Source organism: Oryx dammah, unplaced genomic scaffold, assembly GCF_014754425.2.
Source record: "Oryx dammah isolate SB20612 unplaced genomic scaffold, SCBI_Odam_1.1 HiC_scaffold_18, whole genome shotgun sequence".
In the NCBI taxonomy this organism is placed as follows: Eukaryota; Metazoa; Chordata; class Mammalia; order Artiodactyla; family Bovidae; genus Oryx; species Oryx dammah.
The window spans coordinates 92,422,311-92,440,715 of record NW_024070202.1 but is presented as its reverse complement, the minus strand read 5'-3'; the positions used below and the strand labels follow the sequence as shown (position 1 = coordinate 92,440,715).

Sequence of the window (18,405 nt, the reverse complement as noted above, 5' to 3'; positions counted from 1 at the left end):
AGAAAACAGAACCCAAACACTCTTGGATGTGTGTATGAATGAGTCACTTTGCTTTAATCAGATCCATTGTAAACTGAAATCTGAAATGAAGGAAGATTAGAAAGCTCTGATCATTTCCAGGGGCTCAGAGAACAAACACGCTGACCTACCAGGACAGGCACCTTCCCAGGGGCATCCAGACTGGGTCAGAAATCACCTCCCCAAGTGCTACTTCTGGGATCCCTAACCTCTGGAGAAATCTGAGGCTGGCAGAGCCCCCCAAAGCTATTATAATGATATCTTTTGAACTAAAAAGATGCACCAGCTTGATGCCTGGCCCAGACTTTAAATGGAGCACTTGAAAGCAGGGGATTCCTTGAAAAGCCAGGATGTACCTACAGTTTTGGAGACCACCTTCCAAACTGGGACAGCATCATAGTTGCTGTCAGGGAATAAGTTCAGTGACCACATAAGATAAAAAAGTTATTTTATGATATATCCTGTATGAGATGGAAAAAGTTATTTTATATAGTTTATGGATACGAGGAGCAACGTGGCAAGTTTCCCGATTCTAAGACTACATTTACAGCAAATGGGGCAATATGTCAACGATTCAACAAAGGAAAGGGAAAAGATCTTTGAAGAACTGGTAACATTTCTGTAAACCTGACATTGTAACAAAATAAAATATTATGAGAATTATTCAAGAAAAACCCAACAACTTCTGATGCTTAAGTGCTAGATGTCCTGGGACATTTAGTCGCCAGAATCAAGACACTCTGTGAGACAGGAATCAGATGCAGCAATCCAGGGAACCTTGGCAGGCACCTCCTCAGAGAAAAGCCCTTTGTCTATCTCCAATATTAACATTTCAATACCAATTTTATGCATTATCTGTCAAAACTCTGCTACGGGAGGTAGTGAATTTAACCCTTTCATCTCCAAATAAGAAAGGAGGGTTCCTTGGAGATGGGTTAAGTACTGCTGCCCCTCTAACCTGTTCTCTCTGAGCTCTACTTAAGTGTCGCCAGGACCGGGCAAGTTGCTTGGCCTTTTATTAATAAAGCAGCTGAATAATTTATAAGGGTTGCACAGGGCCCATTAGAAGTGCCAGAGCAGTAATAACTGGCTTAGGACTTTGCTTACTCAGGGCTAAAGTTTAATTTGTCCATAAATGCCCCTGCTCATAAACCCATCCCACAGGTCTGACCTGCTCTCTCATCCCCAATCACATGTCCTAGCCAGGCTCTGGGCTTAGATGTGTTCTTACTGGTGACACCAGTAGGGCCGAGAAACAAACCCAGAATCTATATATCAACCAAGATCTTATACCCATGCTCCTGCATTTACCAAACAGGCCACCACCGTCCCCTTCTTAAGCTCTGCTTTCGGTCGTCCCCAAAGAAAGACAGCATCTGGTTGATTCCCAGCCAGCAAGAGAGTGCAGGCAGATGACAAGAAAGGATGAAAGACTGGAGAAACACAAGAGCTGAGACCTTCAGCACACTCAGTGGCAAGCTGGGCGCTGCCTTCTAACTCACAGTACATATGATACAGACAAAAAGTGTGTTCTGCTCTTTATTTACCAAGTTAACATTCCCAGGCTTCAGTTTTCTCATTTATGAAACGGGGGTTGTAATGGTAGCCACCTAATACTGTGGTCAAGTGAATGACAGTCGCTCAGTCGTGTATGACTCTGTACAGTCCATGGGATTCTCCAAGCCAGAATACTGGAGTGGGTAGCCTTTCCCTTCTCCAGGGTACCTGCCCAACCCAGGGATCGAATCCAGGTCTCCTGCATTGCAGGTAGATTCTTCACCAGCTGAGCCACAGGGAAGCCCAAGAATACAGGAGAGCCCATCTCCTCTCCGGTGGATCTTCCCAACCCAGGAATCGAACTGGGGTCTCCTGCATTGGAGGTGGATTCCTTACCAATCGAACTATCAAGGAAGCCCATACTATGGCAAGGATTGAGTTAATTCACAGTGTATAATACTCATTAAGGGCTTTCCAGGCGGCTCAGTGATGAAGAATTCACCTTCCAGGGCTGGAGACTTGGGTTCGATCCCTCAGTCAGGAAGATCCCCTGGAGAAGGAACTGGCAACCCATTCCAGTATTCTTGCCTGGGAAATCCCATGAACAGAGAAGCCTGGCAGGCTACAGTTCATGGGGTCAGAAAAGAACTGGACGTGACTTAGCGACTAAACAACAAACAATATCCATTAAGCCTATTATTACTAGAGAGTCAAATCTCTAATTAACCCCAGAGAAACCTACTCTGATCCCATCTCTCTTTGAAAAAGTCCAAGGCCCAGAGAGGTTATGTGACTTTGGAGGGCAATTCTAAGCATTAATTCAGTTCTCTAGACAGGCGCCCAGTTTGGTACTGTTTTTCATTTTGCTGCTGCTGTGGCTCCAGCACTCATTCTCCAGGGTAACAGTGTTATTGCTTTGTTTTCAGAATTTCCAGATAAACTAAGTGTTTCAGAATTTCCAGATAAACTAAGTGCTAGCCCAGAACCAGTCTGCATTCATTCACCCAAGAACTGTCCAGTAAATGCTGACTTTGAATCACACACTGTCAGACAAGGTCCCTGTCCTTCAAACATCTTACATCTTGGTGACAGAGTCACCAAAAAACAAAACAAAACAAAACAAAAACCCAAAACAAAAGAGTAAATAAACTAGAAAATTTCAGAGTGGCAAGTAGAGAAAATTAAAAGGTAACATGAGAGAAGCATAGTAGAGCTTAGAGTTGGGAGGGTGCAAGTCTCTTAAAAGAGGTCATTCATGCCAGTTTTCTTTGCAGTTTAATCTGTAAGGAGATGGCACTGTAACCCCAGTTGCAGCATATGCATACATGAATATGCATGACTGTGGGATAAGAAGAAGTTATACAAAAGTGGTGCAAATCCCTAAAAATTTCACTTGGGGCAATCATATCAGAAATAAACATGCTACCCGTGAACGACTTTATCAAGATAGACCTTTGCTGATCTTTGGTCTTCCCTCTCTGGCCACTCTGGCGCAAACGTGTGGGTTAAGGCCAAAGGACCCCACAGTAATGGAAGCTGGGATCACGTGGCCCTCTTTCGGGTGAAGTTCATTTCTCTGGCCTCTGGAGTTTGGCTTCTTAGCCCCTTGGCATCTGCACTATGTGCCACGAAATTCCTGTCCCAAGAAGCAGTTCAGGGGATCAAAGGGCTATTCTTACTGGCTCCGTTCAGGCCAATGGAGGGAGGGGATGGCGGGAGAGGCAGGCTACTCGGCGCTCCATTCAGTGTCCTCCTCCACAATGGGGCCATTGAGCGGGCGCCACAATCAGGGGCTGAGAAGAAAAGGCCGAAGGAAAGCGCACAGAGCCGCTGCGCACAGACGCGGTCATTCATCACTGGGCAAGTGCCAGTAACTGGGAACAACCATCTCAATTTCTGCAAATCCTCCAAACTGCGACAGCTGCTGGTGACTCTGGTGGGTGGCGCTGCTGCTGCTGACGGTGCCAATCCCTAGCCCTGGCCGGGGGCCAAGTCCACCTTACTCAGGTTAGAGATTCGCTGGCAGCGAAGGGTGGCAACAATGGACTTCACAGCTTATAAAGCAGCTTACAAGGACTCCCGTGTATTTCCAAAAACACTTCAGATAGCTGGTGAGAGAAGCTATCTGCACAAGTGCATTCAAGCAGTTTATTCCTAACCCACTTAACTCAAGGTCTATGTCCGAACCCAGCGACAGAGTGGAGGAAGGGCAGGGAACCATGAGAGGGCAGGGACAGCTCAGCAGCTGGCGGAGCGCAGGCAGTCAACCCCTCTCCCCTCCTCTGGAGCCGCAGCAGCAGGCAGGCCTTCCCCCGGTAACAGCTGTTACCGTGAGAGTCTGTAGGGCTCCTTGGGTCTTCAGTTGAGCTGTTTGCTCCCACTGTTTCCATCAGCATCCTCACAAAGCATTTACACATGAGATTTCCGAACACTCCAGGTATCATGGAGATGCCTGCCACCATGCAACCCCAAGGAAACTTCACCTGACTCACTGTGTCCCAGCCACTGGATCTCCAGTTCTGCTCACACTCCAAAGCCTCCAGAGGCCTGCTCATGTCCTCCACTTTATCTACACTTGCCTTATTAGACTTAGCTTCTGGAGAACAATATTGCAGGTAACAGACACAGCGATCAAAAGAAGCTGGAGACTATGGAGGCAGGGGGAAACCACTCAGGCTCAAAGGGCCATGTTTGGAGCCCAGAGCTCAGGGCAGCCACTAAAGGACATTGTAACAGTATGCCAAACACAGAACATAAACCATCCTCATGGGGTTAAAGGAATGCAGATGGAGGTAATAGTTCTCATCAACTCTGTCATGCCCATCGACCTTCCAATCTTTTTAAACTTCTTTTGAAAGAAGAGTTGATGGGAAAGATAAAATTGCTAAAGAACCCTTGCTGTATGTATTACCTAGAATGCACACTTACTATTTCCAGCGTGACTTCCCTGGATTTTTCATGATGTGTTTTAAAAGCAGAACTCACCAAGAGGAAGGGTCCCTGTGACAGACCTTCAGAGAACTGAAACTCGTCATCACAAAGGGGAAGCAGGATGATGTGAGTGCATAGCTATCTATCAGTGTTTTGCTTGCTGCTCGCAGTCTGCCGTCAGAAACCAGCCAACGCTTGGCTGGGGCAGAGCTGGGCCTCGACACTCCCCTCCCGGGTCTCTGATCCACATCTGGGCACTTCTGACTCAGATCCTGTGATCTAGGTGCTAACATTTCCATCTGCTAAGAGAAACCGTTCCTTGAAGAGAACATAACTCCTGGCGTCTTAAGTACATGCTGCTCTGTAGTGCAATATCAATGTTTCTTGGCAAAAAGAAGCTCCTTGAAGGCATGTATTCTCACCCTACTCTCTTTCTCCTTGCAGTGCCAGGCAGTAACAGGTGTTAAAAAAATAACCTCTGACTAATCAATGATAGGAAAGAGGGGTGTGAGCCTGAATACGAGCGAGAACAAATATCTGTCACCACGTCTCCCCACCCAACCAACCGTGCGGAAGAAACTCCCTCCTCTCTAGTCAAAGCAGACTGCTCTCCAGGACCATCACGTGAGAGGAAAGAGGCCACCCCACAGGGAAGGCCTATTTTGACATGAAGAGTGAGGCTATTATCAGCACATCGTAATCAGCAGCACTCACGAATAAGGCTAAACTTGGAAAAGAACAATTCGCTATCAAACAATGAGAATCAAGAGTAAAGAAGAGATAGTTTGTTGAAGAAGAGACTAAAATACCTCAGGGCCCCAGAGGAGTTATTTCTGCAGTCTCTGCACATACGACATCATTCATGAAGAAGGCAGAGGTACAAATATAGCATAAATGTCGTCTGCTCTAGCTTGTAATTTAAAATGCAAATGCTAATGAGTGAACTGGTGTATCAGCGGAGTTAATAACCGCATGCCTAGCACAGGGGCCGCATCCAAAACACACACAGAGAAGAGACAGACACCATGTTCCAATTTAAAAATAAAAACACCCAAATTAACCCTAGAAAAATCACTAGCAGATGTACAAGCTCAGGAAAAGGAGGCACACCAGGGCAGCAAAATGGGAACTTCTCTACCCGCCGTAGACGAGCCAGTCCATTTAAACATCTTCCTACATACAGTGATACAGTGAAGGTAAGCACGGGAGTTACTAGGGTTTATTCAGGACTGCTACTGTAAAGCGTGAGTATAAGGAAAAACTACAGGGAATCTGAAAAACTTAGGAAGTTTCCACAAAGCCCACTTAGAAGCCCAGAAGTCAACTTTGCAGGGAGCTGTAGGTCTAGAAACCAAAGGTCACTGAAGACAGATATAGATCTCACGCATTTTTATCATAGGCAAAGGATGGTTTAAAAGAACCTGAAAATTTACCAGGCCTGGATTAAGTGGGCAGTTTAAATAAATGGGGAAAAGCGCTAATGATGAAAAACCACAACTGAGAATGCAGTTGAGTCTCAGATGTCTTCTGCATATGAAAGGAACTTCTGTGGATTGTTCTTGCTCCTACAAGGTCTGAGCCTGGCAGCCCTACCCCAGGTTCTGGGACCAGCCCCCTGGCACTGAGACCAGGCACAGCTCCCCGGGATCCTTACAGCCCCTTACGATGCGGCCAGTGGTCCTATCCTGTCCCTCAAGTGGAAACCCATAGCACCCCTCCAGGGGCACCAGGAGAGTGTGCATGGGCTGGCTGCCCACACTGGACACCATGTGTTCTAATGCCCCTGTCAGTGCTGTTTACATAAAGGGCCAGGCATGGGCTCTGGCAAATCCAGCCCATTAGTGTGGGGAAGCCTCAGGAGAACTTTCTGGAAGGAACCCAAGGTGTGCAGAGACCTGGGGCTTGGGGGCAAAGACACTTTTCCATGATGAAGAACTTTTCTGCTTTTTAAAAATCCAGTCATACCTCCGTTTGAAAGGGGGATGTGAGAGGTGGTTCCCATAGCAACCAAGATTAAGTCTTACAGGCACAGTGAGCACTGTTCACCCCAGGGCTGCCCATTACCAGATTTCTAAGCATTTCCCTTTAATTTCAAATTACCACACCATTTACACTCTCTTTCCTGCATCCAAGGTCCTGCCATTTCCTACTCTTAGGCTGGCCAAATAGAGAACACTTCCTCTCAGGGCGGGAAGAGTGGGGGACAGCCCCAGTCCTGGGCACTGCTGCTGGCCACCATCACTACTAGAGGGCTGGTGGAAAATGCCAACAGGCTGGGAAGATGGCCGTGAAATATTCACACTGAGATTTATTTTTCTGGGGACACCACAAGAACGGGCTTAGAACGAAGGCATCTGGGCACAACCAGAAACAGGACCTGGTGTTGGACAGACTCCAGCAGAGAACAGCCACCAGAGTTCTGTGAGCTTCCCATTCCCTCCCCCGGGCCAACCAGGTGGAAGGCAGCCGAAATAAGCTTTCACAGATGCAGAAAGAACCTTCCAGTAGGAGGAAAGGAGAAGGAATGGAAAAGGAATCCTTGGGGGAAAACTCACAGGTCTGACCCTTTTGTCCCACTCTACTGGCTCTCATTAGCTCTGCAGGGATAGCCTGATACCTCTGCAGGACATTCTCCCCTTGTTTCATAGACATTGAGACCCCAAGGCAGCAAGAGGAAAAGGTGACATTAAAAGGCAGAATTAAGGGTTACTGAGGAAGTAAGGATTCTTTTCACTTACCTTTGACCTACCCACCCAGAAGCAATCAATGGGCTTATCCAGGATAAACAGTTAAAACTCTTGAGAGTCCCTGGGACTGCAAGGAGATCCAAGCAGTCCATCCTAAAGGAGATCAGTCTTGGGTGTTCATTAGAAGGACTGATGCTAAAGCTGAAACTCCAATACTTTGGCCATCTCATGCGAAGTGTTGACCCACTGGAAAAGACCCTGATGCTGGGAGGGATTGGGCGCAGGAGGAGAAGGGGACGACAGAGGATGAAGATGGCTGGATGGCATCACCGACTCGATGGACATGAGTCTGAGTGAACTCCGGGAGATGGTGATGGACAGGGAAGCCTGGTGTGCTTCCATTCACGGGGTCACAAAGAGTCGGACACGACTGAGCAACTGAACTGAACTGAATCTTTCTGACACGATCACAGAAGAACAATAATTTTACAAAAGGGTAAGGATTGTCCCTCCTATCCTTATACTTCTTACAAATACATTTCTCTTCATGTATGTGCATCTTGCACCTTGGTAGATACAAATACTTTGCTTGAAGGCTGGAACCTTATCTTACACGTTTCAATATTCCCAGCAAAGTGCCCAGTAGATATAAAAAAATTATTAAATAGCCATGTGACTGAATGACCCACAAGCACGAGGAGGCTCATTCTGGGGATGATTCACAATCTAAAGATGGAAGATAATCAGGCGGTAATCGTAGGCTTGCACTTCCATCCACGTGATCATGGGTGATGGTTTGACTGCAGAGATGGGGAGCTGAGGGCAAAGCTCTGAACGCTCTAAGGCCGAGAAGGAGATTTATACACCCAGACAAAAGCAGAGGGAAAAGTGATGGATGAATCCATTCGTTTCTTTAGGTGACTCTTCCTGATAACTAATATAGGCAAAGTTGTTCTGCCTAAATCAATCGCACACAGATGGCCAAAAAGGTAAAAAAAAAAAAAAAAGTCCCAGATCCTCTTGGACACTCAAATGCCACCTCCCTTGGGAAGTCTTTCCCATTCCTCAATTAATTTTCTTTCCTCTGCACTCTCATGCCACCTATACTCTTCACAACTCTATTTTGTTTTTCTCTGTTGCAGTTTTTTCCCATGGCTGTCTCAACTATTAGACTACAAGGCATTCAAGGTGGCAGAAATTATCTGATTAACTTAAGCATCAGCCACAACCTATCAGAGAATGCCTTTCTTTTAGTGGACTTGTAATAAAAATCTTGGCCTCATTAAGAAAGTCTCCCCAAACCTGTTTATTGTGCTAATTCCTACAAGTGACCCTTGAGGAACTTCTGATACCAACATAATTCATATAATTCACAATAATATCTTTAAAAGTGAAGAACTAGAACAGCCCTAGAAAGTCTCATGCCCAGCTGCCCATTTCCTGTAATGGGACCCAACTGGAAACAAGTAGGCAGAGGAGACAGAACCAAATGGGCAAGTCCCAAGAGAAAGACTACCCCACTTTACAAATATCCATTAAGTTGCAATTCAATTAAAGTATCTGAAAAGAATTCATAAGTATCAGCAGACCCTGTAATTGCTTAATTAAGGATAGAAGCCTAGCAAACACAACTACAATAACAGCCTGATTCATTAGCACCTCTGTGATAGCAGAATGGGATTTCTCACTTAAATATACACTGGCGTTAATTGTGTAATTTGGTTAGGCACTGGTAATCAATGGGGATCCACCATTCCTGGGGCCAGGAGATGAGGACGATATTCCTGTTCACCTTCTCTCTCCTCTCTCATTAAAGTTCTGGCTCTGTTGAAACAGGCAGTTGATATTCCTATTAGGACTGACTGGAGAAGAGATGTTACAGAGAGAAGGAAATGTGGTACTTTGTTCAAAGGCATTCAAGGTGGAAGGACCCACAGCCAACCCTATAGCTCATCGGGCACATACATACCATCATTTATCAAACCCCAGACTTCTAGAGGCTCTCCTCCTTGCCTTATGACAAGGGAGGCAGTTTCAAGAGGACATTTGTAATCAAAGAGAAAATAAAAAATTGAAAAATGCCAAAGGGCAGGCAAAGAAAAGTCTCATTTTCTAGTCTTGTTTCATATGACTAGGTAACTGGTTAATTATAAGTCGCCTGCTGTGATCCACGTGGGAACACCCTGCCAGGTGGCTTGCCGCATTCTAGATGGTTTGTACTGTGAGTTCCACACTAGGAGACCGTCCGCCACTGCCCACCACACAGCCAAACCTGGACATGTTGCTGCGCTACCATTAAGACCATGGGAATGTATATGAGGTGGGATCAGTGAGCTAAATACAGGGGTCCCCAACCTCTGGGATCTAATGCCTCATGATTGGAGGTGGAGCTGATGTAGTAATAATAGGAAGAAAACGCACAATAAATGTAATATACCTTAATCATGTCAAAACCACCTTCCCTCCCCTCTTTCCATGGAAAAATTGTCTTCCAAAAATCTGGTCCCTGATGCCCAAAAGGCTGGGGACTGCTGAGTTACAAGAGTCCAACTATCTGATGATATTAAGACTTCTTAGAATATTTTGCACTGAAATTTCAAATTATTACTCTCTTCTCATTCAGGCATTTGATTTAATGACACTTTGATACCCGCTATGCTTAGCCAACAGGACAACTTCCTGAATTGTGCCCTCAGCATGACCCAGACAGCCCAGAGCTAAGAAAGTAATGCAAAATAAGGCACCATCATATAAAGGTCACAGCAATAAGACACTCCAGAGCCCACTGGTGCTCTGAAATAAAAATGTGAATCATGGGCCAAGCAATCTTCAAATATGTGCCTCAGTGTCCCTTTAGACAGGTACTAAGTAAAGGTAACACGCAGGACAAGTGAAAATGAACTAAAAATAAAGACAAGGTAAACTTGCTCCCTGCTCAGTGGATAAAGAATCTGCCTGCAGTGTAGGAGACCTGGGCTCAGTCCCTGGGTTGGGACGATCTGGAGAAGGAAACAGCAACCTGCTCCAGTATTCTTGCCTGGGAAATCCCATGGACAGAGGAGCCTGGTGCACTACAGTCCATGGGGCTGCAAGAGCTGGACACGACTGAGTGGCTAATCCACCACCACTAGACTGCTTTTGTTCTAAAAGAAGATGGTGTATGAAGTGAAGTGAAGTGAAAGTTGCTCAGTCGTGTCTGACTCTAAGACTCTATGGACTATACAGTCCATGGAATTCTCCAGGCCAGAATACTGGAGGGGGTAGCTTTTCCCTCCTCCTGGGGATCTTCCCAACCCAGGGATTGAACCCAGGCCTCCTGCATTGCAGGAGGATTCTTTACCAGCTGAACCACAAGGGAAGCCCAAGAATACTGGAGGGGGTAGCCTATCCCTTCTCCAGCAGATCCTCCCCACCCAGGAATCAAACCAGGGTCTTCTGCATTGTAGCCGGATTTTTTACCAACTGAGCTATCAGGGAACCCATAAGATAGGGTATGAAAGTGAAGTCGCTCAGTCGTGTCCGACTCTTTGCGACCCCATGGACTATAGCCTACCAGGCTCCTCCCTCCATGGGATTCTCCAGGCAAGAGTACTGGAGTGGGTTGCCATTTCCTTCTCCAGGGGATCTTCCCGACCCAGGGATCGAACCCAGGTCTCCTGCATTCCAGGCAGACACTTTAACCTCTGAGCCACCAGGGAAGTCAAATTGGAGCTCACTAAATGCTGCCAGATGAGGAGAAAGGATGCTTTTAATGCCCGCAGAATGTTGGCCTTTTTAACATAGGACAAGGACTGCCCATGACTGCCTCAAAGACTGAAATAAGTGCTCCTAAGAGGCGGCCTCTGCAGTGGGCGGGGGACTTTGAGCACTCTCAGTTCTGAGGGGGTAAGGTCACCTGCTCTGCGGCCAAAGCTGAGCCAGGTGCTGGGAGGACTAAAGGGTAAACGCTCTCAGGAGGCGCTGACCTGTTAGCTACAGCTGACTCTGCCTAGCCCCACCTGCTTTCCCATCTGACCAGGCAATCATTCCACATACAGGGGTGCAGGAACCGTGACAGAGGCCAGCTGGCTCGGGCCAAATACCACTCCCTATCAAGCTGTGGGGCCGTCTGCCCAAAAAAGGCCACATGAAAATGAAAAGTGTTCACCCCACCTCGAAGTCCAGAGGGCTCTCCAAGAGGCTGGGAGTGATGAGACCAGTACATATGGGACTGCTGAACAACTCTCTCGACTTTCCCCTTGAGAATCAACAACAATAACATCATTTCCATTAGACACCATTTTTACCGGGTGCAGGGCACGTTCCACGGAGAGACACCAAGTTGTGTCACGCGGACCACTGTCCAGGTGAGCAGCTGGAAGGTGTGAGTGTCATGTCTGTTTACATTCACATTCAGATTTGGGGCTGGTTTCAGACAACCGAGGAGCCCTTCTCTCTAGGATCTCCAGCCATGTTCTCCATCTCATTCATTCTGTTTCCACTAGGTCACTGCCCGATGGATGACTGACTTGCATCCCCTCTGAGTTCCTGCTCCTGAGAATTCAGACCAGAGCTTCTCAAGGTCTTGGTATCCTCTCACTTCATCTTTTTTATGTCCTTGCTAGCCAAGAAGACTTCGTTGAGTTTTACATTCTATAATTGGCACTATGAAGACAATAGGTATAGTGAATAGCTTTTCTAAGTATTCATGTCATGTTCTATTCCGATCCTAACAATTACAGTTTGTATAAAGGTACTCAAGATGCTGACATCCTTAGAATGACCCTTTAGCACTCAATTTTCTGCATTCCTTTTTCCATTCTGTTAGACTGTTATGAAGAGCTGTCTATTTTAAATTCTGTTTCTTCTTACCCACATTTACTCCCCAATTGTCTGTAATCTGTTAGCTGAATCAGCCCTGATTTAAAAAAAAAAACAATCTCTGACTTAGTAATCGATCAGTAGTATAAAATAATTCTAAAGTTTTTACCTACTCGATCTTTTAAGGTAGAACCCAACACTTAGCTTCCAGAAGACTGCTCTCTCAGGATTCTCCACCTAATCCTCTGGACACCGACTATCTGTTCCAAGAACCTATTCTTAGTGTTGTCCGTGCTGGTGGACATCAAACTCTGCCCAATAACTTAAGCCCTGGGCCACTTTACTTTCTCTCCTGTATTCAATGTCACCCCCTATCCCTGACCCCCAAATCCAAGTCATTCCCTGAATGAGGAAGTCTTCCATTCCTTCCTTTCCTCAAGAGTTAAAAGCTCTTCTAACCTTTCCTCTCCTCTATCACCAGATTTTGGGCCTCTGTCCCTCTTGCTTCTTAATCATTCTCCCAGCCTCCAGCCTCATGTATTCTAAATATCTACCAAGAAAAACTGTCTTAACACCAAATGTAAGCATGTCATGCCCCTAATACCTTAAACAACTCTGAGGGTCCACAGCATGTTCCATGGAAGACTAGCTTCCTTCTGTATTTCCAGCCTCACCCCACTCTTCACTCTACCAAAGGATTCATGGTTTCCTGGACACATCAGAACATATTGTACCTCTACATCTTTGTACCTGCTGGTACCTCTACCTAGAATATTCCTTCTCCTCCCCTCTCATCCTGTCCTTACAACATTGCAAACTCCTACCTCCTTTCAAACACAGCCCAGATACACAATCCCTGACCTCCACCCACCCAACCATTCCTTCCTCTATGCTAGCTACTTCTGTGTCAAATTCTATTTTCTTGTCTACCACCAAAAACTACAGTTTGTTCACGTGCCTGTCTTTCCTCTAAAGCGTCTCAAGACCTAGGCCTATGTCTTACCAGGATGCAGAGTTCCTTGCTCCAAACTCGAAGAGGAAAGCCAGTAGCTCTTCTTTCAGTGAGCATTCTGCTAAGTCAGGAAGCAGCTGGGGCAGCTCCTTCTCTTGACTTATTTGAATTAATGTGGTAGTCAGAGTCTCCTAGATACACACAGTGCACAACTGTGCCATTCCACACGGAGTTAAGAAAAGCTCTGGTTATGAATTCACTAAGTCTTTGTGAGGAGGGCAGGAAGGAAACATTTATTGATGATCTACTTTATGGCAGCATGCTTTGAACGTTTACACATCTCATTAAATCCTCGCAAAAATCCTAAAAGGCAAGAAATGCTCTCCAGTTAGCCAAAGTGTAAACCAAGGCTTGAAGAGAGTAAGAAAAACAACAACAAACTTCGCTGAAGTCCCCTGCTCGTACACAGCAGAGCCACAGCTCGAACCAAGGCCTCCCTGCCTCCTCTCTCTCACGACTCTTCCGTGTTCTGTATCCCTGCCAGGATTCTAAACAAATCAGAAGATGCATAACACAACTGCACAGAGGATGGCAGGAGAAAAATGCAGAAGCTTATATTTTTATCAGGCATTAGCTTCTGTAATCTATCTTTCACTATGTAAGGTAACTCAAGCAATGCCTTTTGAATTGCTAAGGCTTAGAAGAATGCCAAGTACACAGGAGAACCGGCAGACGCCAAGGCAAGGGATCAGGCTGCCTGTGTCTCAGCAAGGAACGACCAGAAGGTTCCGTAGGAATACTCCAGCCAAGACAGGTCTAAAGCCCTGGGCTGGCTCCATTCAGGTGGTTTTAGGTTGGGAAGCCAAAACCTCAGTGTTTTCTTTCCCCTATAGGTCTGTGGCCAAGTTTCAGGGAAAGAATAATGCTGTTTCTCTTTCACACCTCTGGGATCAAGCTCAACGCTGCCAAAAGGATGCTTTTGTTTTGCAGGCAGTGAGCAAAGAATGAGTTGAATATTATACCTCAAACCCTGTAACAACAAGAATTCACTGCTAAGAAACTCCTCCATTACGAGAACCTTAATAGCCATCCTGCCCCTCCGTTCACTTACAACACACATGTGCAGACACGAAAGCATAGGCCTCCAGGGAGGTGCGGCTTTGTTGCAGCCTTCCTTTCTAGAGCTGCCCCTGAACTGTGTATCATACATCCACTGGCCCCTTCAGAAGGGCTGTAGAGCCAGGCGGCAATCAATAATGTTGCAGGAGACTCAAGGAGCCACGAGGGCCAAGCAGCAGCCGTGCGCTTCATGGCCATGTGCTCAGGGAGTCACTGATCACACCTAATGATCCATTTAGCTGGGGTCTGTAGGAGACCCTTACTGGGGAAGACACTATCAGTGTCTTCAACAAAAGGGAGGCTGAGGCTATGTGGCAGAGAATGGCAAATACTACTCAGGAATTCAACAGAAGCAGGGCTGAGGCAACAGGACAGCCCTAGAGAAGGCAGCATGCGGCAGGTAAACACAACGGGATATGTCCTTTGGGAATGAGCAAAAGTTTGTGTGCACAGGTGTGGGGTGACCCTCTCCCTCAAAGACCACAGCCTCTGCAAAGTACTGATGGAAATAATTTTCTTGCCTGCCAGCAGGGAAATAATGAAGCCATCTGCTCCTTGAATGCGTACATGTAAACTACTCATAGAGCATGGTTCACACATAGACTTGCTGGCTTGTGAAGTATTATTAGAAAAGATAGGGTAAGAAAGATGGACATTTGGTCAGCAAAGAAAAGGAGGAAGGCTTGGGACTTTCCTGACAGTCCAGTGGTTAAGACTGCCTTCCAAAGCAGGGGCTGCAGGTTCGATCCCTGGTCAGAGAGCTAAGATCCCACATTGTGCCTCCTGGCCAAACAAACAAACAAAACAACAAAACGTAAAATGGAACTAATATTGTAATGAATTCAATAAAGACTTTAAAAATGGTTCACAAACACAGCAGGGAAATTCCAGACACTAGCCATGAACACTCACTCCATGATGAACACTGTCTTAGGCCTGGAATTCCCTTCACTCAGGATGTGAGTACGTATGTGTCTCATACGCTGTCCTACATGCCCAAATCCTGTGGTTGGCAGGAATGAGAAGCAGGATGGAACCAGTGCTGGGTCTGCAGTAACAGCAGGATCAAAGTAGGAGCTCTGTGTTCACATCTCCATCAGAGACTGAAGCACCCACATGGGCTCCAAGTCCTGTGGAAAACCCAGTGGGAAGGGGGGCATGTGACCTCCAGGGATGACTTCTGAGTTCCAAGAAGAATTTTCGGAACACCACATAACACAGGAGACTTACCCGCAAGCAAGAAGGTGATAAGGCAAGTTTCCTTTGGCAAATACAGCTTGAGACGAGAACCACTGAACACATACTCCACCACAGCTTCAGAACGACCTGCCCGCTGAAGGAAGGGCAGAAACTGCTTTGCTTTTTGGGTGTCCTGGGGGAGAAAAGAAGAACCATCAGAAAAATAATGGAATCAAGGTAAATGTTTCTTTCTCTCTGGTCTGGGGCAAAAAGTCTGGCAGACCACAGGAAGCTCGGCAAATAACCTTAGAATATCAGACACTTTTGAAACCATGACAAAAACAAGAAACCCATGTGACATTCACAGGAGAAACACAGTTTATCAAAAGCTTCTAGAGCATTCTCAATGTCTCTCTTCTCTCCTCTGTTCAATTACTAAAGCATTCGCTGGATATAAGAGACTTCCCTGATGGCTCAGTGGATAAGAATCTGCCTGACAATGCAGGGGACAGGAGTTCCATCCCTGGTCCAGGGAGATTCCACGTGCTGCAGGGTAACTGAGCTCACGAGCCACAACTGCTGAGCCTAAGTCCTGCAACTACTGAAGCCCGTGTGCCTAGAGCCTGTGCTCTGCAGTTAGAGAAGCCACCTCAATGGGAAGCCCGCACCTTGCCACGAGGAGCAACCCACGCTCACTGCAACTATAGAAAGCCCGCTCGCAGCAACAAAGACCCGGTGTAGCCAAAAATAAACAAATAATTTTAAAGAAATTAGGATGGTGGCTTGAAATGAGAATTTCACTCTTCTAGGACAGGAAAAAGAGCTCTTCTTCCTCCTACAGAAAATTAAAGGAAAAGACCAACACCTACTATCTTCAAAGTTTAAACTAACCTTTAATGTTCAATTAAAAAAAAAAGAAAAAGAACATCCAGGTTCCTGACAGAGCCCCTAAATCCGTTTTCTAGGAAACCCAAAACAGCTCATTGTCAGTCTTTAATAGGCTGTGTTTTCCTAACAAGGAGGAGAGCGCAGCCTTTGCGGGGTCAGTGGGGAGGACTCAATGCTTCAAGCCCTGCTCTCTGTCTTTCCAGGGATGAGGAGGGACCGGGGCGTGCAGCTCCTGTCCCCAGGCCAGGAAACCTGCAACAGCAGGATGTGATCCACAGGGACCAGAAAACACCACATCATGTCAGTACCAATAATTACAGAAATGATAAAAGCATGTGAAACTTTATAGAGGTTTTAAAAACACTTTTCCCATGCATCAACCCAAAGTGTAAGTATCTACCCTCAGGAGTACCAACTCATGGACCTTCTGAACCTCAGAGCTCTCAGCTTCAGAGGAGCTGAGAGCCATCAAATCCTTTCAGTCTCTCCAGCTAATTAAACAGATGACAGAGTAAGCAAGCATCAGGTATCATGTGGCATTGCTGGGGGAACAGTCACTGGATGGATTTCAGAGGTTTGCAGCATGGCCAGCAGAGCCCCAAGCTCCCTCAGGACAGCGAGTTTTGCACACTTGCCCAACTCAGACGACAGAAGCCGTCTGCACTCGCCAAGCTCTTCCGTCCTAACTCTGCTCCTAGCAACAGAGCTATTGTACCTAAATTAATGCACATTAGATAATGAAAATTTAACAAGCCATCAAGTATTTGAGAGTCTTCACAGCAGCCAAAGGGGCTCCTCTCATTCAGAAGCCATGAGGTAGGCTGGGATGAAAGCAATATTTACAGTAATGAGAGTCATCCTTCTCTTTAAACAGATTCTTGGAGAAAAGGAGAGAGTCATCTATTCTCAGTGTTTTTCTAAGGGTGCATTGGTAAAAAGGTAAGGTAACAATGAGCTTTAGTGGGTTGGGAACTTCCCCAATGAACACTTAAACAACACACACTCTTCTATCCATATACAGTGGGAAGATGCTTTTCTGGCGCTTGGCTGAGGTCCAGAACAGTCAAGCAAGACAAATGCTCCACGGGAAGGAAGGTACCACCTGATTAAAACCCTTATGCATGCTAGTCTAAATCTGCGACGTTACTTCTGGGCTGAGCCAATAAGTCAACAACAATTATCAAATTGATTATCACAAATCATGAGGCAACTTAAGGTCTCTAAAGAGAAGGCCTTTCCCTGGAGACCACAGTAATCTACATTTTTCAAAAATAGACATTTGCTCATCACCATCTCTAAGATGTAGTTATCTGAGAAAAAGATGCTTACGGGAATAAAACTGCACACACACACGTACACCTCTAATGTTAATACTAAAAAAGTAAGTGGCAGCAAACTCCTATTTTGCTAATGATTACCTAGTTTATCAAGGGATACTTACTCAGACAGAGAATCAGAGAGAAATGAAGGGGCCCTATTGTTAGCCATGTAAGACAGATACAGACAGATGGACCGATAAAAATAAAACAATGGATGTTCTTCACTCCTCCTAAGTCTCAAGCTACAATTTAATCCTATTTCAGAAATACATGGGAAGAGAGCAAAGGGAATGTGAGATGCCACCGATTATGACGATGAGAAGTAAAAGCCAATTGTGACAATTGAAGCCATGAAAGCAAATTTTAAAAACCCCTGAGAACTGGCCATGTTTCTTCCCAGAGGCAAAACCGTGAGACAAAATGCAGATCTCCTCATCCTCCTGAGCAGGTGATATGCCCATGGACCATCCATTAAAGGAAAAGATGGAAATCTTGCCCAAGGTGGTAGAGTTTTTGAAATAAAAAATTCTTATAAAGTCAATTAAATTGAATGCAATCACCAAAAGATGTCATCAGTTTTTTCCAAACTCACGTCACAGGCAGACAATGGTATCTGTCTTTCCTAGTCATCTCAAGCTCTTCCTTTGCTTGGCAAGTTTCTTTTCAATACAAAAATTCTCAAAATCTTTAGCATTTGTTTCAGTGGCTCAAATGAAAAGATTGGAAAGACAGACTGACAAGTTCCCTCAAGTGATATAGTTATAAGTCATTCTCTGTGAATTTAGCTATGAAATTTTCTTTTTAACATTTTAGGATTTTTGCTTATCTTACTAGAAAATGGACTAAATGTTACAGCTAAACGATTGCCTTCTTAAGAGCCTGTGAAAGTACAGCAATGTGCTAGGCTCCAATACTCATTTCTAAAGGTTTCAGCTATAGGTAAATAAGAGAAAACATGATTAGAGCCCAGTTTAGGCCCTAACGAAGAGCTGAAGATGGCAGGTAGATCTCAACG

At 45.7% G+C, this 18,405-nt stretch overlaps 1 protein-coding gene across 1 annotated transcript in view; it reads right to left on the bottom strand.

Moving 5' to 3' along the window:
- Nucleotides 1–18,405, bottom strand: part of SND1 (staphylococcal nuclease and tudor domain containing 1) — a 423,281-nt gene that overhangs the window by 143,656 nt on the left and 261,220 nt on the right. The window contains exon 15 of the mRNA XM_040259576.1: nucleotides 15,235–15,376. Within this exon, the coding sequence (XP_040115510.1) occupies nucleotides 15,235–15,376 (142 nt within the window). The remainder of the gene's footprint in view (nucleotides 1–15,234; nucleotides 15,377–18,405) is intronic.